Genomic DNA, 23532 nt, shown 5'->3' on the forward strand with positions numbered 1-23532 from the left:
CAGACATTGGTGAAGATCCTGTATTTTTACAACAGTCTGGTCGCTTCGTGGTTACCATAACATAACTTGATTTTGTTCAAATTTCCAGATTTATTTAAATACATAGATTTAAAAACCTCCAGCTGCCATGATGAGATTCAAGCAGGTAGTTCCAACCAGTACTAGTCAGTAACTTAACCACAATGTTATCATATTCTTTGAGTCAGAGATTTCCACGGAAGCTGAATCGTACTCTCAAGAGGAATAAGCTCAGTAACTCTATGACCTCTCCCAAAACTTGACAGTGGTCTTAAATAAAAACAGAAAATGCTGAAAAGATTCAGTGGGAAGAGAAAAACAGAGCTAACGTTTCAGGTCGAAGACCTTCATTAGAACTTCAGATGCGGCCTGATCTGCTGAGTATATCCAGCATTTTCTGTTTTTATTTTAGATTTCCAGCATCAGCAGGTTTTTTTTTATTTTCACCTGACAGTATTCTTTCTTAGTCAAGGCATAAGCTTGAAGAGTCGGGGAAAGGCAGAGGTCTAAAAGAACCTTCGTTTTCAGAATCCTGGAAGAAGACCCTTCAGTTCATCATCTGAATGATGGCTAAAAAAAGGGATAAGATTCAATGCAATTCCCAGCTCTCAGACTATAGTCATGGAAGGATACAGCTCTTCCAATTTTCATTCAAACAGTTTTTAAATGTACTGAGGGATTTTGCCTCCCCAACCCTTCAGGGAGTGAGTTCTGGATCCCACCATATCTGGAGATAAGAATATTTCCTCAACATCCTTATAACCTTTCTACTGATTACCTTAAATCTATGTCCCCTTGGGAAAAAACACATATTTACCCAATCTAGGCCCTCAAAATTTTATACCTGAACTAAATCTCTGCCTAGTTTTGTTTCACAAAAATCATCTCCAACCTAGCCATTCTCATTCAAACCAAAATTCTTCAACTCTGTCAACATTATTGTCAATCACCTCTGCATCGTCTCTGGTATCTACAAAGTACTGATGGAAATTTAGTGAGCTACGTGGAGTCCACTGAGTTATTAATCATTGCCAATTGTGATGCCAAGAGCTAGGTCTCCCCAAGTGAGAATTCAGTTGACAATCTTTTAGAGAAAACCATGGTGACATCGAAATCTGACCACTTACATAGCAATAAGTTGTGCTCCTGGGCTCACAGTAAGGACTTATTCTGATGTAATATAGTAGTGAGATTTTGAAATTAACTGAAATACTTTCTATCATGAACTAATGTGGATGATTTGGCCACTGTTCTTGGAAAGCAGTATGTATCAGGCTGCCTTCAGGGTTCCACTCTGTTGAATACTTTGCCTCTTCAAAGTTCAGTTTGTAGGCTTTCAACATGGGCCTTCTTTCATCAATTGAGAAAAATGCATACCTTGAAGAATGAGGTAGTCATCCACAAAGGATGCTTGTACTAAAAACAGCTATGTCAAAAGCTGGATGCATCCACTATAAATTATCCACAATGCACAAAACAAAATGTCAACTGATTTTAAAAAAAGAACTTACATTTAAAGTAACAGGATTTATACCTACACTGAAAATCTGATGCCAGTAGCTGTAATTACTGTGATATTTTCACTAATACTATGAAACTCCAAGAAAACAATAAGCCTCAGAAGCAACTAACATTATTATCCACTTGGTAAAAGGTGAAAGATCTCTGTAGCACAGCCACTTTTCATATTCACAGAGCAGAAATCTATGAATGTTAAGACTTGTCAGTTAAGGATGGGCTCTAATATATTCACCACCTGCAGCATTGTGTTATGGAAAACACAGCTTACAATGTTAAATAAGCTAACACAGGTATGCTTCAACATATGTGCAATAATCATCTCTCTGAGGAATGTTATAATTATTTCCTGCACCTTCTTTAATGAGCGTTCCAGCTTTTCTTTTGTCGCAGTTTTGGGTGTGCTACATTTCATTCCAGCCTCTTCAAGTCTGAAAAGAAGCTCTGCAATTGAAATGAATAATAAAATGTTATTAAGGATCCCCTTTGAAACTGAAATTTTTCACAGAAAATAAGGATGACCTCCCTTTTAAATAATTGGTATCATTTTCTCATTATGTCTTTCAGTTAGTAAAAGTAGCTGCAATAATGCCATTGGCTAAGAGAAAAATCAACATGATAAAATCTACTTCCACTCTCAAAGCGAAAGAAAATATGTAAAGGACAAAATGGTCATAACTGAATGGAATGAAATAATGAGCTGACTCAAGTACAGTCATACAGGAGCACAGGGAAGCCTGATTTTGCTCAAGTTACAATGGTGAAACTATCAGGGCTTACTGTCATAACCCCATGACAACATCAGGATTTCCATACGTATACAATTTAATATAGAGCTCCCAAAGTTCTAGCAATTCAGCCTTGTCCACTTCAATCTAGGGACTTCACTGGAAATGACATGAATTTAAGCTAGTAATGAACTACTCCTGCTGTAAACATACTGTGGAAATAGTACATTTAGTTGCATGAGGGTTAAATGAGTTTTTAAAAGCTTATTATGCCACATTTACTGCAAACTAACTGGAGCTAAAACACCAGTATTATTTATATGCATTGTAATTGTCTCAATATAATGTTGAGAATAACTTTCACTTTTTTAACAAGTTCATTCATGATTTTTCAGCTTCTACTTTCCTTACATGTTTGCTCCAATCTTTATTTCAATCTCCACAATGATTAAAAAGTTAATTAAAAGTTGTAGCTTTGGCTTTCTGTTTCATCTTGAAAATTCTCCAATGAGATTGACCATTCAGACAGCTTGATGACATCACTGATGCAGGACACCAGGGATTCAAAACAACTGATGTTTAAAAGCTGGATGCATTGGAAAAAGGGAAGACTGCCTTACAGAAATGACCAGATCTTTTTTGTTCAAATTTCCAAATTTATTTAAATACATAGATTTAAGAGGAATAAGCTCAGTAACTCTATGACCTCTCCTAAAACTTGACAGTGGTCTTAAATAAAAACAGAAAATGCAGTTTTCTTCATGATCAGCAATGAGCACCACTGGCTACAAATTCTGACCAATTATGTCAGAAGTGTCATCCTTCAGATGACTGTCATGAAACAAAGACAGCAAATCCTGCCTCCCCTTTGCACTGTACAGCAGCAAAACTTCGCCAAGCAATTTCATTAATATTTTTAACAATCAGAAAATAAAAATTCCAGTGGTCATGATGTTAAGTCAATGGGAAGAAAGTGGCAGAGCAACACGGTACGGAGAATGGTGTGGCACCAGACTAGTGACTACCACATGTCAGTCCTGGCACAACTGAGCCAACAGGTATGGTGAGGGTATGATTATCATCAAGCTTAACCTGATCCCACAATTCACACAGCATCACTTTGATTTTGACAATCAAAATACTACACTTGAAACATCAAAAGAACTAACGAGTAATACTTCAAAGACTCATAAAACTTTGAATTTTTGCTCCAAAACTTCCTGCCCATTAAATATGCACACAGAAACATGAAAAAGTTTAATTACATTAATACTTTCAAACTATTCACTTTAATATATGTTTCAAAGACTAGAATACCTGAACTGAACAGACAGCTCAAAGTCAGCAAGACAACATCAGCGATAAAAGGATTTAAAATTATGAATACAGAACGAGAACCCTCAAAAACAACTAAAAGAGGTTTCTAAAAGTAATAAAATTAATCTAATTGAATTGCGAACACACCCAATACCTACTTTTGATAAAATTCATTCACGGAATGTGAGAGTCACTGGCAAGGCCAACATTTATTTCCTGTGCCTAATTGATCTTCTGAGCAGTGTTCTTAAATCATAATAGCCTTCAGTTGAAGGTATTTTGGGGAGTTCCAAGATTCATACCCAATGTCAAGAAGAAATGGTGATGAAAGTCAGAATGGTGCAGAACCCAGAATGGAACTTGAAGGTGGTGGTGTTCCCATGTGCCACCTGCACTGAGTGGGAGATGGTTGAGAGTTTGGGAGGTGATGAAAGGCGCTGCAGTGCATTTTGTAGATGGTGCAGACCATAGTTATGTATGCTGGTAGAGGAAAATCATGAATAGGCTGATGGATGGGATGACAATCGAATGGGCAACTTTTTTTTCTGGACGGTGTTGAGCTTCTTGAGAATTGTTGGAGCTGCACTCATCCAGGCAAATGGTGAATACTCCATTATACTATTTACAGGATACAAATTGGTAGTGTAAAGGCTATGAGGAGGCAGAGGGTGAGGAGCACTTGATACATGATGGGTCGAGTTAACTTTTTGGCCCCCTCACCTTCCAAATCTAACCTCCAACCCCACCCACAGATATTTAAATGCTGTTGAATATCAAAGGTAGTTAATTAAAATCTTTCTGGGATATGTCCTTTAATTGGTATTTGTGGGTTCAAATATAATTTTATATTTATCAACCCAAGGCTGAATGTTGCCAAGGTCTTACTGCAAACAGGCACAACCTGCTTCATTACTTGAGTAATTGCTGATACAGCTTTGCAGCATTCCTTATCTCTGTCTTCACAATGGAAGGAAAGTCATCAATGAAGCAGCTGAAAATGAATGGGCCTGGAACAGTGCTCTCAGGAGTTTCTGCAGAGGTGACCTGAATCAAAACAATTAGTCAATAACCACAACCATCTTCCTGTGTGCAAGGAATAACTCAAACCAAGTGAAGAGTTTTGCTCCTAGACCCAAAGCCTTCACTTCTCTTTGCTGTCATATCTGATCAAAAGCTGCCTTGATATTCAGATAGACACTCCTACATCAGCTCCAGAAATCAGGACCACTGCATCTTGTCATCAACACTCCTTCAATGACAGGGATAGCTCTAGCAGTGACCATCAACCTGAATGTTATCTTAAAACTTTGTATCACTAGATGAAGTTATTTCCTGCAGTTTGAAACTGTCCAGAAAAAAAAATCCCAAAACAAGTCAGCTCATGAAATGGGCACAGATGCTACAAATAATTACCTCCTCCTCTCTTGGAAAGTATTCCTTTTAACCTTAAAAACATCACTATCTTTGCAGACCATCCCACACCCAATCTCCTTTCCCTCTTCAAAGGCACTTTTGAAATTTGTGCACGCCTCTCCCGAAATCTCATATATGAATCGAGTCCGGTTTGTCCGTACCAAGTCACCAAAATATCCAATATCATGAATGATATTCTACATGACATACCATGGTATATTTTTTCTTGCTTGACCTCCCTGCTGCCTGTAACATTACTGGACACACTGTCCACCAATGCTGAGGTCAATGACACTGCTCTCTTTTGGCTTGTACTTCAAATCCATTGTGGTCCTACTCACACAATCCTACTCACTGTACTTTGCCTTACTGCTCTGTGAAACACTTTGGGAAATTCTTCAAGGAGTTAAGAAATGTTCATCTTCTTTTATTATTATTTTGTTCCTGATTTTCAAGGAGCCAAGCACAATTGAGAGAATCGAATGGGACTTCGTAAAATGTTTCTATGTTTACATGCTGTCTGTAAAGTTAAACAACTTATCAGCTGATATTGGACTTTGACTGACTGAAATATTTCTCAATCTGACCAATAAATAATTGGAAAGCACAAGTGTGGCATGTGTGAAAAATAAAATATTCAAGTCTGGTCATGTGGGGGCTCTAATGAAAGTAAGGTGAGGAATAAGAGAGATATTAGAAAAGCCAAAAGGAAATACTAAAAATATTAAAATAAATAACTGTTGGATGTAATTTGGGTAAGGAATTGACTTTGCAAAAAACAAACAGAATTCAAAGTTGTTAATTTATCAGGATACTCAGAAATGTAAAGATGTAAAATCACCGTGCACAGAATATGGTGCCACACTTAGTGCTGCTGCCATAAAGCTCCAGCAACCCAAGTTTGATTCTGACCTCATGTAGTTTGCATATTTTCTGCTTGACCACCTGCATACCAAAGATATGCTGCTTGAAGGTTAATTGTTGATTGTAAATCACAATGTAAGCAGGTGGTAGGAGAATAATGGGTATGTGAGACAGAATGGGATACAGAGGAATAAGTGGGGGGAATGGGATTAATGAGATGCCTCTGGGAGCTGGGGAAGGGCTGAATGCCCTCCATAGAGAAATAGTGCAAAGAAACATCAAAGCTTCTGACCAGAGTTTACACTTCTTCCAAGATACACAAATTGGGCCAGGAAGTGAGGGTAGCTAACTGCTTCGCTGTTTAAGGAAGGCGAGAAGTGTAAATTATGCAACTATTAACCATTTAATATTTGCTGGCAAAATTATGCAATACATAATTTGTTTTAAACTGTACACATTTCAGATGCATTAGATTCTCAGTGACACTCAAAACAGAATTTTTACGAACATTTGAAATAAAAGCAGTAAGCTACTTGGGCCCATTCAGTAAAATCTTTCACCTCAGCAGCATTTCCTAAAATAATCCCTTGATTCTCTTAATATTTAAAAATCTATCAGCCTTAGTCTTGCATATGATCATCACCCAAGCTTCCACAGCTCTCCTTTGTCATGAATTCCCAAGATTCACCACCCTCTGGATGAATTACTTTCTTCATCTTTTCCTGAACAGTCAACTCCAACTGCATCAGCTCCATCAAGAATTTTGCATGTTTCAATGAATTCACTTTTCTGAACTATGTAAATTTACAGGCACAGTTTGTTTAACCTCTTCTCACAGCCAATCTCCCAGTCACAAACCCCATACCTACCTCCTCCCAGGAATCAGTCAAGTGAACTACCCGATTGTAAGTAAATCTTTCCTTCGGTAATAGAAACCAGACCTCCACACAATATTTCAGGTGCAGTTTCACAAGGGTCCTATGTAATTACAGTAAGATGCCTTTACGCTTGTACTCAAATCTTCTTATAATAATGGACCACATACGATTTGCTTTCCCAACTGCTTGCTGTACCTGCATGGTAACTTTCAGCCAAACGTGTACAAGGATAACTAGGTTTAAACTAGATTTAAAGGGACCCAAGGGGCAACTTTTTCATACAGAGGGTGGTGCATATATGGAACGTGTATAGTTTTGGCATCGTACTCGACACAGACATTGTGAGCCAACGGGCCTGTTCCTGTGCCGTACAGTTTCACGTCTATGTCCATGTCTATGGAAAGTGATAGAGGCGAGTACAATTACGACATTTAAAAGACATTTGGACAGTTATTAGGATAGGAAGGTTTTAGAGGAATATGGGCCAAACACAGGCAACTGGGACTAACTGGAAAAATCCTCCAGTTACTTAAATCAGTATAGCTCCAACAACACTCAAGAAGCTCAATGTTGGCTTAGACAAAACAGCCCGCATGATTGGTATTCTATCGATAACCCTCAGCATTCACACTCTCAAACATGTGCACATGGCTGCATCAAGAAAACGCTTGTCTAGGTTATTCCAACAACTTCTTTCAAACCTCTTGATGTCTACCAGCAAAGACAAGGGCAACAGACATATGGAAACATCACTTACTGCAGGTTCTCCTCCATCACACAATATCCTGACTTGGAAATATATTGCTCCTTCTTCATCACAAAGTCAAAATCCTGGAACCCTCTCTGACAGCGCTGAATCCCACAAAATGAATTTTAAAAGCCAATGCAAAGTAGAAATTTTACTGAAGAACAAAGAAGAATGCAAAGAGATCAGGAAAATATAGGTACGTTGAATGGGCAGGCAAGCAGCAGGTCCAATTAAACACATGTGGAGTAATTTGTTTGACAAGAAAATGGGCAACGGAAAGGATTAAGTAGCCAAGCTGTGTGTGGAATCAAGAATACAAATAAGCATTCATTCAATGCATAAAATCAATTAGATAAATAATGAAAAAGAGAAGCAGTATTTCAGATTTACAAATAGCATTGGAAGCTTATGATGAATTTCTCCAAGGCTCTGTAGTTTTGGGCATCCCTATTTGAAGAAGACCAGGAAGTTTTCCCAGTGAGCTGGCTAATACCCCTTAACCAACAGTCCAGATATCTGGCCATTTATTTCATTATTGTTTGTGAGTTACTGCAGACAGCAAAAACAGCTAGTGCATTATTTCTATGCATCTTCAGTTGCCACATTTCACTGGCTCTGAAGCATTTTGGAAAATCCTATAACTATAAAAGGTGATACACAAATTCATGTTTGATTTTTCTTTTTGTTTCACAGGTCTGCTAAAAATCAACTTGGTATCAAAATTGACTAAAATATTCTCTTTGACACATGGGAACAAATAGAACCAAGACAAAAGTAAAGGTTTTTAAAATTCCAAATGCAATAAGCTCTGAACTTTCATTGCATACCTAAACTTCATAACAGCACTGTAAGGCTGAAGAGGAGAATGCTTCAGCCTCCATCCTGACTGCACTCATTCTTTCAACAGAATGGGATTCCATGTTTTTATTATAACCACAGGTATGGAGCTATGTATTTAAATGATTGCTACCCTGTGAAAAGTGAACCAGTCTTTCATTTCCCCGAGAAGTAACAGATGCATTACTGCTGTGGGATCAAGGGTACCCTTTGCAACCATGGCTGTTTTTTCCTCAAAAACCCCAAGCAGATGAGAAGAATCTTAAGATGAGAAGAATATTAATGGACAAACAAACAGTCAGTTAACTGGTAATCAGGGATCAAGCCCCAATGGTTGAGGCACATTCCCCATCACTCCTGAGCGCTACACAATTGCAGCCTACAAAGGTCTTTGAAACTGATCAAGATGGAAGAGAGATTTGATGAATTAGTGGCTGTGGAGAGCTAAACCAAGAAGGAGAAAATGTACCTCACCGTCCAGCTTGCCAATGAATAGTGCAACAAGAAAGCCTTTAGTGTGTTCCATTAGCAAACAAATGCATTTTAGAAAATAGAGGTGAGAGCAGTTCTACATTCTCCACCTCTATTACTTGGACCAAACACTTAATTATTGACCAGGGAAGGATATAGTTTTTTTTCTAATTGTGCCACGCAGAAGGTGGTGACTGTTTTGTCTTTCAGATGTGGTTCAGTTGATCATTTTTGTGTTAAAACACACTCCAGAAACTTGAAGTATAAAAATTCAAATATATGTAAGCAGTGCAGGAGTGAGGAAGCATGGGACATTCAGAAGTGCTGTCTTTGGATAGAAACACAGAAAACCTACAGCACAATTCAGGCCCTTTGGCCCACAAAGCTGTGTCGAACATGTCCCTACCTTAAAAATTACTAGGCTTACCCAGAGCTATTTTTCTAAGCTTCATGTACCTATCCAGAAGTCTCTTAAAAGACCCTATCGTATCCGCTTCCACCACAGTTGCCGGCAGCCCATTCCACGCACTCACCACTCTCTGAACAAAAAAAATTACCCCTGACATCTCCTCTATACCTACTCCCCAGCACCTTAAACCTACGTCCTCTTGTGGCCACCATTTCAGCCCTGGGGAAAAGCCTCTGACTAACTACCCGATCAATGCCTCTCATCATCTTATATACCTGTATTGGTCCCCCCAATCCTTTGTCGCTCCAAGGAGAAAAAGCCAAGTTCCCTCACCCTGGTTTCATAAGGCATGCTCCACATTCCAGGCAGCATCCTTGTAAATCTCCTCTGCACCCTTTCTATGGCTTCCACATCCTTCCTGTAGTGAGGTGACCAGAACTGAGCATAGTACTCCAAGTGGGGTCTGACCAGGGTCCTATATAGCTGCAACAATACCTCCCAGCTCCTAAATTCAATTCCACGATTGATGAAGGACAATACACCATTGCCTTCTTAACCACAGAGTCAACCTGTGCAGCTGGCTTGAGTGTCCTATGGACTCGGACCCCAAGATCCCTCTGATCCTCCACACTGCCAAGAGTCCTACCATTAATATCATATTCTGCCATCATATTTGACCTACCAAAATGAACCACTTCACACTTCTCTGGGTTGAACTGCATCTGCCACTTCTCAGCCCAACTTTGCATCCTATGTCCCGCTGTAACCTCTGACAGCCCTCTACACTATCCACAACACCCCCAACCTTTGTGTCATCCGCAAACTTACTAACCCGTCCCTCCACTTCCTCATCCAGGTCGTTTATAAAAATCACAAAGAGTAAGGACCACAGAACAGTTCCCTGAGGTATACCACTGGTCACCGACCTCCATGCAGAATACGGCCCCTCAACAACCACTCTTTGCCTTCTGTGGGCCAGCCAGTTCTGGATCCACATTGCAATGTCCCCTTGGATTCCATGCCTCCTTACTTTCTCAATAAGCCTTGCATGGGGTACCTTACCAAATGCCTTGCTGAAATCCATATACACTAATTTACTGCTCTCCCTTCATCGATGTGTTTAGTCACATCCTCAAAAAATTCAATCAGGCTTGTAAGGCAGGACCTGCCCTTGACAAAGCCTGGCTGACTATTCCTAATCACATTATACCTCTCCAAATGTTAATAAATCCTGCCTCTCAGGATCTTCTCCATCAGCTTACCAACCACTGAGGTAAGACTCACTGGTCTATAATTTCCTGGGCTATCTCTACTCCCTTTCTTGAATAAGGGAACAACATCCGCAACCCTCCAATCTTCTGGAACCTCTCCCGTCTCCATCAATGACGCAAAGATCGCCGTCAGAGGCTCCGCAATCTCCTCCTTTGCCTCCCATGGCAGGCTGGGGTACATCTCATCCGGTCCCAGCCACTTATCCAACTTGATGCTTTCCAAAAGTTTCAGCACCTCCTCTTTCCTAATGTCTACATGCTCAAGCTTTTCAGCCTGCTGCAAGTCCTCACTATTATCCCCCAGATCTTTTTCCATAGTGAATACTGATGTAAGGTATTCATTAAGTACCTCCACTATTTCTTTCCCACTGCTGCACTTGATAGGCCCTATTCTTTTGCATCTTATCCTCTTGCTCTTCACGTACTTGTAGAATACCTTGGGGTTTTCCTTAATCCTGCCCGCCAAGGCCTTCTCATGTCCCCTTCTGGCTCTCCTAATTTCCTTCTTAAGCTCCTTCCTGTTAGCCTTATACTCTTCCAGATCTCTAACATTACCTAGCTCTCTGTACCTTTTTTAAGCTTTTCTTTTCCTTTTGACTAGATTTAATATAGCCTTTGTACACCACAGTTCCTGTATCCTCTCATGACTCCCCTGTCTCACTGGAACATGCCTATGCTGAACTCTACACAAATATCCCCTGAATATTTGCCACATTTCTTCCATACGTTTCCCTGAGAACATCTGTTCCCAATTTAAGCTTCCAATTTCCTGCCTGAGACCCTCATAATTCCCTTTACTCCAAATAAACGCCTTTCTAGTCTGTCTGTTCCTATGTCTCTCTAATGCTATTGTAAAAGAGATAGAATTATGATCACTATCTCCAAAATGCTCTCTTACTGAGAGATCTGACACCTGACCAGGTTCATTTCCCAATATCAGATCAAGCACAGCCTCTCCTCTTGTAGGCCTATCTACATATTGTGTCAAGAATCCTTCCTGAACACACTTAACAAACTCCACCCCATCTAAACCCCTCACTGTCTGGAGATGCCAATCGATGATTGGGAAATTAAAATCTCCCATCACAACAACTCTGTTATTCTCACACCTTTCTAGGATCTGCTTCCCTATCTGCTCCTCGATATCCCTGTTACTATTGGGCGGCCTATAAAAAACACCCAGTAAAGTTATTGACCCCTTCCTGTTCCTAACCTCCACCCACAGGGACTCCGTAGACAGTCCCTCCATGACGTCCACCTTTTCTGCAGCCGCAAAACTATCTCTGATCAACAGTGCCACTCCCCCACCTCTTTTACCTCCCTCCCTGTCCTTTCTGAAATATCTAAAACCTAGCACTTGAAGTAACCATTCCAGTCCTTGAGCCATCCAAGTCTCTGTAATGGCCACCTTGTCGTAACTCCAAGTATTTATCCAAGCTCTGAGCTCATCCGCCTTGTTCACAATACTCCTTGCATTAAAATAGACACATCTCAACTGGTCTGAGCATGTCCCTTCTCTGTCACCTGCCTATCCTCCCTCTTGTACCTACTACTAGCTTTCTCTATTTGAGAGCCAAACACCTCTTCCCCAGTCTCTCCAGTTTGGATCCCACCCCCCCAACAATTCTAGTTTAAACTCTCCCCAGTAGCCTTAGCAAACCTCCCTGCCAGGATACTGGTCCCCTGGGATTCAAGTGCAACCCGTCCTCTTTGCACAGGTCATACCTGCCCCAAAAGAGGCCCCAATGATCCAGAAATCTGAATCCCTGCCCCTTACTCCAATCCTTCAGCCACGTATTTAACCTCCACCTCATTCTATTCCTATACTCACTGTCACATGGCACAGGCAGTAATCCTGAAATTACTACCTTTGAGGTCCTGCTTCTCAACTTCCTTCCTAACTCCCTATAGTCTTTTTTCAGGACCTCATCCCTTTTCCTACCTATGTCATTGGTACCAATATGTACCACGACCTCTGGATGTAACATTCAACTGAGGACCTCTTTGTTCAAAGGTGAACATAAAGGTGCTAGAGTAACATTTTGAAGAACAGCAGAAGATTTATTCCTGGTGTCCTGGACAATATTTATACCTTGCCAAAATCAATGAAATAGATTGTCTATTCATTTTACGGGACATTGCTGTATGCAAATTGGCTCCAGAGCTTATACTACAAAGGTGACTGACGACACTTCAGAAGTACTTCATTCATGGGATGTTCTGATGTCAAGAAACACACTGTAAATTCAAGTCTGTCTTTTTGAAAATGCATTTGGAGCTGGAAGGGTTGTAAAATAATCAGAAGGCATTCAGTGTAACTTCAAGATTCATCCCTTGATTCAATCATATTTTTTGTGAAATACGATTTTAAAAGTAATTTTCTCACAGACAGTTAAGGACATTATGCTTTTGTTAGGGTCAGAGTGAATTCTGAAATTGGATGTTTATTCAACATCCTCTTTGTTGTCTACATATAGTAAATATGGAAGGCAAGAAGGATGACTTTTGGAGAATACTGAAAACACTCAGTCAGACAAGCAGCATCCATGGTGGCAGAAACAATATTAAACTTTCAGGTCTCCATCCCTTTTTCATCTGACTACATGAAACGGTAACACAGTCACAGAGTTGTACAGCACAGAGATGAGCCCATCGATCCACCACAGGCACGCCGACCATTTTGTTCACATGCACTGATCCCAATGCCCACATTAGGTATGTGTCTTTCCATTTTCAGAGTAGTCAGAATTTCTGTCTTACAAGATATTGACCAACTAGATCGACCACCACCAATTTTTGTTTCTATTTCAGATTTCCAGAAGTTGCAGTATGTCATTTCTTTGCTATAATCCCGACAACACCATTCTCCTTTTCTGAGTGAAGGTGGAGTTGATGTCACTTCTAGTCCAGAATGTTACATTCCTCCAGCTCATCAATTTTCTCCATAATATTGTTTACCTATGATTTTATCCTCAAAGATAAATTGATACAAGCACAGGAAGTGGCGCAGGACTGAAGAATATCATATAAATAATGTTAGGCTAAGGCAAAGAGGCATCAACGGGTGAGGAGATCAATTTTTAATCTGATGTGTACAAAATACTCTTGTCTCAGTCTTACAAATCATAGGTGACACTGTTGGCAGCTCTCTTACTGGCAAGTTGATACAAAAACCCTGAGTCCAAATCTTTATTTAGGTCAACAATTAAATGGCATATCTGGGGAGAATAGCATTATTAGGGGAACTGCTAGAATGAAACATTAAACCCAGGCTGCCTCTACCTTTTCTGGTGATTCAGGTAGGCATTAAAAATTGTATGGCACCAATTAAATAAAATCAAGGAGTTCCTCTGGGGTGCTGGCTAACACTGCTAGAAATGCATACATGTGGAGATGCAGCGAGGACAGCCTCAGACAAGGCTCTAAAGTGGGTTATCAACATTCACTGAAAAATGACCACAGCAAGATACTGATGAAATCTTAATCCAACAGGAACCAATTTTGAGAGTAGGATCAGTGTGCAGAAAATTAATGCAAAAATGCTACTTCTTCGCCAGTATTTATCAGATTACAAATGAAGCTGCAAAAGTATGCAAGTTGCACTGCAGAGAAGTCAAAAGGATGTCAGAATCACAACACTGCAGTGCCAACACTCTAGATATTGCTTCAAACCAATGGCAACTTGCTGAAATGAAAACTTGGAGTTGGGCTTACTCCTGATATGTTCACCTCACTTCCATTTGATGTCACATAAACCTCTGCTCTAAAAATTCTGGTACACTGTCAGTACAACAGTGGTCTCAAACTAACCCAAAATCACTGGTTAGTCTTGCCAAAATGCCATTATATTAACCACATTAATTGCACAGTTTTTATCAATGTGTAATTGAGCAAGTTGACAGTCAAATCTTGTCAGTACAAATGTGTAAAAACAGACCAATCACTATTTCAACAACTTAAGCTCTGAGTTCTTCATTGGATTGGGACTGTTTCCTGTAAGAGGCTCAGAATAACAGTTAAAGAAACAATTTTACTGCATTAGTTGCTTGCCTAATGGACAGTGGCAAGAAACAATGACAAAATTAACAGTGAACTACTTTTCAGTTTTACTCTGCATTGTTTCAAAGTATTTTTATTTTGCCTATTTTTAAATAGATCAATGTAATACAATGGAGTGATACATTTTAGATAGATTTTTACATAAAATATTCAGTGACACAATAATTTAATAAGTAGTGACAACTTTCATTTTGCAGTTATACACACTGTCTAAGAACAATCTAACAGCAAATGGGTTTGCAGATTGCCTCTGAAGATCCCATTATTGCTGACGCCTGATTAACTTGGCAAAGGAGCCATTCATTACTGTCCTAAAGCATTAAGTTCACAACAGCTGGATTAGCACAATTTCTGCCACAAATTAGGCTGGCCAAAACTTTTGCTTTTGTGAAAAACAACAAAAGCAACAGAAATCTAGAATTTAAGAATCTCTGCATGGAGCAGGTGTGACAGGATATGTTCCTGTCATCCTACACATCAAAGCTGCTGATTGTCAGGCACGCAGTGCTTATTATTGCATTTGTGACCTCAATTTGTTGATTCAAGCTTTAGCTTGCATTCATTTGATGGCTACAGGCCTAGAAGATCTGACAACAGCTTTAAAGAGATAATTCTCCAGCAACAAAAGTAGAAGGTCGCTTTTATACTCCCTTAAGTTTAAATAGTTGAGGAGAAACAGAGATGGGATCCTACCTTGTCTGGAGCTGAGTTCAATCCCTTTGTTAAAAAGGCCAGAAGCAAAGAACCATACATGTGACCTGCCTTGTCAAAATGCTACTATTTCACTGATCTGAAGGTCTTCAAGGGGAGCCACAGGGCTTTGAGGGGTAATTAACAACAGGAGGCATGTACCCCTCTAACTCCCATCACAGAGACTAGTCAACAGTATTGGGGAGGGGGAATGGGGGGGGGGGGTGTGGAGAATTCTCTGTAGAATCAGAAAATGCATTTCCAACAGAAAGGAAGAAGCTGACAGGAGAAAAGATTGTCCTCCTCTATCAGCCAGATATAGACAGAACTAAGTGTGTCACTTAGTTGCTCAAGCTTTTCTTAAAATAATAGCACTGAGATTCAAACCAGCAGGAGATAGGTTTACCCTGGAACAGAAAATCAAGGAGGAACACTGAGCATTTCTACACCCAGTGGGCCAGGTAACCAGCACCATCCACTCTGAGGAATGGGAGTGATCAAAAGAACCCATGCACTTATTCCTAAGAAAAGAAAATGCCCAAAGTTCTTCCCTAATGATCTTAGGACATTCTGTTATCTCACTTACTCTTTGTGGGAAGCATGCTGTTTTGCGTGTTGACTGTTATATTTGCATTAGTGGCAATAATGAATCCACTTCAAAAATAATTTCTTGATTGGAAGAGCTTTGGGATGTGTCTGTATGATATATTTTTGTTTAATTCATTCATTCATGGGATATGGAGATCTCCAGCAAGACCAGCATTTACTACCCATCCAACAGTTGCCTTGAGATAATCATGGTGGGACTATGCTGGATGACTTCAGAGGATAGTGAAGAGTACATTCATTCAGGTATTGGACTGGAGTCACATAAAGACACTGACCAGGAAAAGAAGGCAGTAATTGAAAACCAGCTAGGGTTTTAACATCATTGTGGTCATTGTCATTGAGATTATATTTTTTCCCCAATTTGTTTGGATCTTAATTTTAACTCACAATCTATCAATAGTGGCATTTGGACTAATATTTTCTGGCTTGTTTGCCATTTCTCTGGAGTACAAGACTGGTTCTAATGAAAGGTCAGTACCAGATGCTACCGGACTCACTGAGTAAACACTTCTAATTTTATTCTAAATATACTTTTCTTATGCAGTTCCTCAGGATCAAGGATGCTTTGCTCTGTCTCCAGATCTGAGGGTTCTGGGGTGGCTGATGAAACCAATGTGATACCTGTAGATCCTGCTACAGGTGGGGTTGGAGATGCTTGAGGGGATGGGTGGTGGGTAGCTTATTAGGTAATGTGCTCCTTCTATTGTTTAGGGACTCAAGGTTTTCGACACCAACCTAAAAATTCCTTCTCCATTTTGAAGTGGTCATAGGTTAAGGATTCAGTTCAGTGGAGATATTACATTTTCTCACGAAGCTTTGAGAACTTCACTTTTTCTCTGCTAGCTGGTTATCCTTTGCAATGACAGAACTAGAAATAGAGTGTCCATATCAGGAGTCTGGTGTCTGTTATGCTGATGCTGTGGATTGTGTATAATTAGGACCTCAATGCTGAGGATACTGGCCTGGGAGAGATTGCTGAAGTTGGTTCTGTTATTCCATCAGTATACTTGGAGAATTTTCTATAGACAGTGCTTTGAGATACATTCTTAGACAGTTCACGTCTCAGAAGTGTACCGGGCAGTATTGTGCTCTGCTGCTCAGTATTGTGCTAGGTTTGTTGTCGTGACTTTCAAATGCTCTTTTCCTTGGAGAGTCGAAAAGTCTGCTGGTACTCTGATGGCAATGGTGAATTATCAGTGCCTGCCTTCTCCAAGATGTGGCTCCTGAGATTGGGAAGTGATCCACCTTTACCTGCGTTTTGTCATGGACCTTTATTGATGAAGAGTGATGTTGCACAGTGCATGTCATTTGTAGAGGATCTTTATTTTGTTAATGTTAAGTCCAAGGCCCATTCTCTCATATGCTTCAGTGAATGAGTCAATGGTGACTAGAAGCTGGGGCTCCGAGTTTGTACATAGGCAAGTGTGATCTGCATCCTGCAGTTCAATGACCAAAGTTGGAGAGATCTTGATTCTGGGTGGAGGTGGTGTCACTTGAACAGTTTCCTATTCATCTTGTACGTTAGTTCCACTCTAGTGGGAAGTTTGTTGGAGGTGGGGTGCAACACATTGGGGACCTGACACAGCCTTGCTTGACACCAGTCTGCACTGAGATTGGGTCTGTTGTTACTGCCTGCATTCCACCATGCAGCAAGATAGAGATGGATTTCTGCGGGTGGCCAACTTTGACAAGGGTGCTCCACAGTTCCTTTCAACTGAAAACAGTTGAAAACTTTCACAAGGTCAGAAAAAGCCCATATACTGTGCATGTTGCCGCTATCCATGCTCACATTTGAACTATTCCTTTGGTCGCACTCATTAAATATACATGTCGACTTAACATACTGCTTAACCAAACTGTTCAAGCACAACATCAGTAAACACATATAGAAGGGTACAGGAAGACTCTTATTTGGTACTCATTCCATTTAGTTGGATTTCCTAAATGTAAAATTGGATTACATTCTTCAGTAAAAAAAAATTCGGTATGTTTGCCTTCATAAGCTGAGGCAGTGAGTATAAGAGTTGGGATGTCATACTTCAGCTGTATAAAACAATAGCTATTGTGTAGAGTTCTGGTCGCCACACTACTGGAAGGATGTGGTAGCAATGGATAGAGTGTAGATGAGATTCACCAGGATGTTGCCTGTAATGGAGGGCTGTAGTAATAAGGAGAGATTGGATTGACTGGGTTTGCTCTCAATGGAACGTAGGAGGTTGAGGGGTGAGAGGTTTGTAAAATTATGAGCATAGATAGAAAGTCAAAATCCTTTTTCCTAAGGCAGGGAAGTCTAGAACTTGACGGAACAGGTTTAAGGTGAGAGAGGAGAAATTTGAAGATCTGAGGAGTATGCTTTTCCACACAGAGGGCAGTGAATATCTAGAACAAGCTGCCAGAGGAAGGGGTGGAGGCAGATTCAATTACAACGTTTAAGAGGTGTTTAGACAGGTACACAGACAGGAAAGACGTAGAAGGATACAGGCCTAATGTGGGTAAATGGGATTATCATAAATACGCATCACGGTCAGTATGAATGAGGTGGGCCAAAAGGGTCCGTTTCTGTGCTGCACGTTTCTTTGACTCTATGAGTAAATAACTGCAATAAAATTGAACTTTAATATATTTGCAGCCCTCTTTGACGCCAGGGTGCCAACTTATAGGTAGAAAGAAATTAGAGAATGGGGCAATAACTTCCAAGACAGCAAGTGAATTTTACCTACCCTCCAAAAAAAAGCAATAAACTCTTGGCATTCTTCCAAATGAACAGCATTCCTCATAATTCGGAATACGTTACAAGTCAATTACAAAGCATGTTTCTTACTAATTCTTGTACAGAATGCATTGGTTATATTCCCTCTCTACCAGCCTGCTCAGACTTTATTCAAAAGCAAGATACCATGATTCTTCTAAATCTGAGCCCAAAACAGAAAATGCCAGATACATTCAGCAGGTCTGCAGCGAGAGGGAAACAGAATGAAATTTTCAGATATCGACCTTTCATCAGAACTTCAGTTCTGTTGGAAGACCATCAATCTGAAATATTAATTCTTTATCTTTCTCCACACATAAAGCCTGACTCAATATTTTCTTGCATTGTCTATTATTTAAGGTTCCCAATATCTGCAGTATTTTGCTTTTGCCTTAACATCTAAATAAACCATTTTCTCAACCTCAGATATTACACTGACCTTAATGCACCTAGCCAACCAATTCAAACTCCTATTTAATCAATTGCAAAAAAATGATTACACTCACAAGTGTCACTCTTTCTACTGGAGCTCACTATTCAGCTCACTGCTTGCTATGTTGCACTCAATTTCTATCACCTACCACACACTAGAGCTGGTAAGGCCTTCATAGATAAAGTTGTTAGCCTCATCATTTCTAAATAATTTTCTCTTGCTAATATACTTACAGATTACGTGAAATTTAATCTTACTTAATACTTACTTAATCTACTGAGGAAGAAAATAGTTATCATCTGCATTCAGATTTAATTTTGAGAGACTGAAGTGAATCATCAAATTGGAAAATTAACAAAATTAATAAGCTTACAATTTTTCACTGTTTGGATTGAGAATTTTCCTCAATTGATAAACTTCAGTAAGATCAATGAATCTGCACCACTCCATAAGAGGAAGAAAAAATGCCCTTGGAAAAATAACGCTTTGAGAGTTTTATGCCATCATAAACCCTTGCTTTGTTTTGTGAATTTTCTCAATGCTTTCAATTTGCTCAAATGCAAAATGTTAATTATGACTTATGTAAACCAAGTCACATAAAGCATTTTACTTTTTAAATCTCAAATTATTGAAGACCTAGAAGCCTAAATCAAGCCGTTTGCCACATCAAAACAATGGTTTTATGTTCAGTACATCTGCTGTCGACTTATACTTTTCATCCTGAAGAAAGACTTTAAAATATTAATTGACAGTCTGCACATATTTCATTAACACTGTTAAATAATTGGTGCTTCAGGCAAGTCAAAAGCCCTGTTGGATCGTATTATCAAACATCCTATTATCAAACAGAAAAGAGAAAAACAAAAACTGAAAAATCCACATGATAGACAATGATTCAACATCTTCATACTTGTAGACAATCTTCATACGGTTCTAAATAATCTTCTATTCACCCTGATGACCCACCTTCACGCTCCTGCTGCAGGCACATGGTCAATTCCTGAATAGTGGCTTTATCTACGGCAGACTGCACTCTCAGATGGTCCAGCTCCTCACTAATGTTCATACTGCAAGGTAAGAAACCAGAGATCTGATTATTGGCAATCTCAAGTATAGCTGCATTGTACAAAAACACAACTTCTACATACAAGAGTATTTTTAACTAACTTGTTAACTTAGAGAATAATGATGATCCTGAAAAGTGTAGGAAATAGAGGAAGCTGGAGTTGGTGAGGTATTCTCCAATGTGACAAAACTCAGTTGATTTATCACTGGTAGCCATAAGTGACAATTTTTAAACTAAATGTATTTATAAAAATCTCCTTACGATTCCAATGATTGTTTTTACTTCATTGCTAATCAGAATGGCATAATTGTATTGTTGTATAATTATCTGCTGTATTGTTAGAAAAACACTAGAAAGACACTGATTATGTGATACTTGATGGCAGTTTTATTCAACTAAAAATCAAACCTATCTTTTATTTTTATCTAAAAGCAACAACATTCTATGAATAGTATATTACACAGTATTACATAAAATATGCAGTACAATTTGCCAACCAAAGTTGACATTTATAGTTCATTTGTGTCTCTTCCCACTCAGCCTTGTCAGCACTCTCGCCCACCCCCAATTCAGCATATCTTTCCATTCCTGTGGCACAAAGCTCCACATTTTCATCACTGTCTTTGTTAAAAAGCAACCTTCTCTTGAATCATCAATTGGATTTATTAGTGACTATGTAATTTTACATGTTTCCTTATGACATAGGAGGAGGCCATTTAGCCCATTGATTTCTATACCAGCTTTTTGAGCAATCAGGCCGTCACTGGGTGATGAACACATTCCATTTTTACGATGTCCATAAGTTGACTTTGTCCATAGGTCAGAAAGTACACAAAAATGACTCATTATGGCAACTGTACCTCCACAGTACTGTATTGAATGGCATTAATAGCACATAAGACTGATAAGAAAGGAGAATTACTAAAAGAGGAGAGAGAAAAAGAGAGGAACCTACTTCTGCCGGTTGTAGGAACAAACATTTGCACATACATCAGACTTTTGAAATTAATAAAATTATAAGAGCTCGATCATATGTAAGGGTGTCCATAAGTCAGGCGTTCATAACCTGGGGATGGCCTGTAATCACGTTTACTTCCTCGTAACCCATTATTTCACGCAAGCCCATGAACAACCCTCGATTCTCCTGCCACCTACCTATGCTAAAGATAATTCATACAAATCAATTAACACAAAGAGAAAATGCAAGTTCCTCAGTGACAGTACTGGTGGTCAGAATTACCCCACACAATGACACAGCTCAGCACAGCAGATAGTGCTCTTGACTCTCAGCCACAGCTACTGCTGAGAGGAATTTACACGTTCTCCCTGGGTTTCCCCCAGTGCTCATCCCACATCCCAAGCACATGCTAGTAAGTTAACCAACCACTGTACATTGAGTCAAAGAGTCAAACAGCATGGAAACAGGCTCTTCAGCCCAACAGGTCCATGCCAACCAAGTTGCCCCATCCAAGCTAGTCCCGTTTGCCAGCGTTTGGCCCATAACCTTATACAGCTTTCCAATCCATGTTCCTGTCCACCTGTCTTTTAAAAATTGTTATTGTATCTGCTTCAACCACTTCCTCTGGTAGCTCATTCCATATAAATACCACCCTTTGTGTAAAAAGGTTGCCCCTCAAGTTCCTGTTAAATCTTTCCCCTCTCCCACCTTAAAACTATGTCCTCGATTCCCCAACACTGGGAAAAAGACTAAAGGCATTCACCCCATCTATACCCCTCATGATTTTATACACCACTACAGAACATCTCTCAGTCTCCTATGCTCTAAGGAATAAAGTCCTGGCCTGTCCAACCTCTCCCTATAACTCAGTCCCTCAGGTCCTGGCAACATGCTCGTAAATTTTTTCCTCACTCTTTCCAGTTTAATAACATCTTTCCTATAGCAGGGCAACCAAAACCAAACACAATACTCCAAGTGAATCCTCACCAGCGCCCTGTACAACCGCACCCTGACCTCCCAACTTTAATAATGCCCTGACTTATAAAGGCCAGTGTGCTAAAAGCCTTCTTCACCACCCTGTCCACCTGTGACTCCACTTTCAGTGAACCATGTACTTGTACTCCAAGGTCCCTCTGTTCTACAACACTCCCAAGGGCCCTGCCGTTCACTGTGAAAGTCCTACCTAGATTTGATGTTCCAAAATGCAACACCTTTCATTTATAATTTTTTTATTTTTACACTTTTTATTCCTATTTTCTCCTTTGTTAAGCTAAAGTTAGCTAAATATTGGTACACTCTCACCACAACTTTTTCCAAAAGATTATAGTGTCTCCAACTATAGATTCTTTAAAATTATTCTATAATTTCTAATATTTTAGCATTCTATACATAATTCATACTATGTATAATGCTGTAGCTATCCTTATCTAAAGGTCAGTAACCAAAAAGTAGCCTCAGTCAATTCCTGCTCACTCATTGTGATGGATATTCACCATCCAGGGTCAGGAGGCTTTTTACTAAACTTGCCTTTTTAGCACAGCAGAAGAAACTGTTCAAGGTTCAAGATGTTTATTGTTAATGTTTAACTAGTATTATTTACCCATCCTCTTGAGAAGCAGGCTCAGAAGGCCTATTGACTTAACTGAGACTGCAACCAAATCAGAAGAAACAACATTGTCTATATTAACCTAAGGCTCCAGCCATCTGAGCAGTTGTGAGAACATCACACGCAGATGAGGTCATCACTAGATGACTAGCAAAGAAAAAAAGTATATAAAAGAAGGCAGTAAGGGTGGGGAGGAGTTACAGAGATGAAGACATAGAGTCCACTCCTCAGCCATGACCCGACAAGGATCTTTTCCCAGAGCCTTCTTCCTGTGACGGACTATCTGTTCGTTTGCAACTCATTGGTATGTTTTCCTGGTCGGTAAGAATTGTACTTGTGTTTGGAAATCCTTTGTAGAATTATAATCTGTTAGAATTACTCCTCAAAATAAATGTGCTGTAGCCGAACGCAGCGCGTGGCAGGAAAGAAAACGCAGACACCGGCGGCTGGACTGGAGCACACTTTACCGACTGAAACAAAGCGCGCGCGCTCGCCAAAGTAACCGAGAGCCTCTCCAGCGGACGTGACGTGCGGTCCCCGCCGGAAGGCCCGGCCCGCGGTTAGTCTGCGTTGCAGTTAGTTCGCGTCGCACTCCCACACGTGCGCCCGCGGCCGCTGATGGCAGTTTGAGTCCTGCGGGTCCGGGCCGCTACACCACCCACCCCCAGTATCGCCCATCGGGGGCGTGGGATCCCCAGTCTGTGTGTCCATCTTGGGTGGCCTGCCCTGCCAGCACGGTGAGGGCACCTGCACGGGGCTGTCCAATGTCCAAATGCGCCGGTTTGAGGCGGTCCACTGTGAAGGTCTCTTGGCGGCCCCCCACCTCCACGACACATGTAGATCCATTGTGTCGGATCACCTTGAAGGGTCCTTCGTACGGCCTCTGCAGA

At 40.2% G+C, this 23532-nt stretch overlaps 1 protein-coding gene across 6 annotated transcripts in view; it reads right to left on the reverse strand.

The window, feature by feature from the left end:
* The window catches only part of cntln (centlein, centrosomal protein), a 432461-nt gene that overhangs the window by 207084 nt on the left and 201845 nt on the right, over positions 1-23532 (reverse strand). For all 6 annotated transcript variants that reach the window (XM_052019932.1, XM_052019931.1, XM_052019933.1 and 3 more), the window contains 2 exons: positions 19979-20079; positions 1892-1980 (listed from right to left, as the gene is read on the reverse strand). In XM_052019932.1, the coding sequence (XP_051875892.1) occupies positions 1892-1980; positions 19979-20079 (190 nt within the window). The remainder of the gene's footprint in view (positions 1-1891; positions 1981-19978; positions 20080-23532) is intronic.

The sequence above is a fragment of the Pristis pectinata genome, chromosome 7, assembly GCF_009764475.1.
Source record: "Pristis pectinata isolate sPriPec2 chromosome 7, sPriPec2.1.pri, whole genome shotgun sequence".
In the NCBI taxonomy this organism is placed as follows: Eukaryota; Metazoa; Chordata; class Chondrichthyes; order Rhinopristiformes; family Pristidae; genus Pristis; species Pristis pectinata.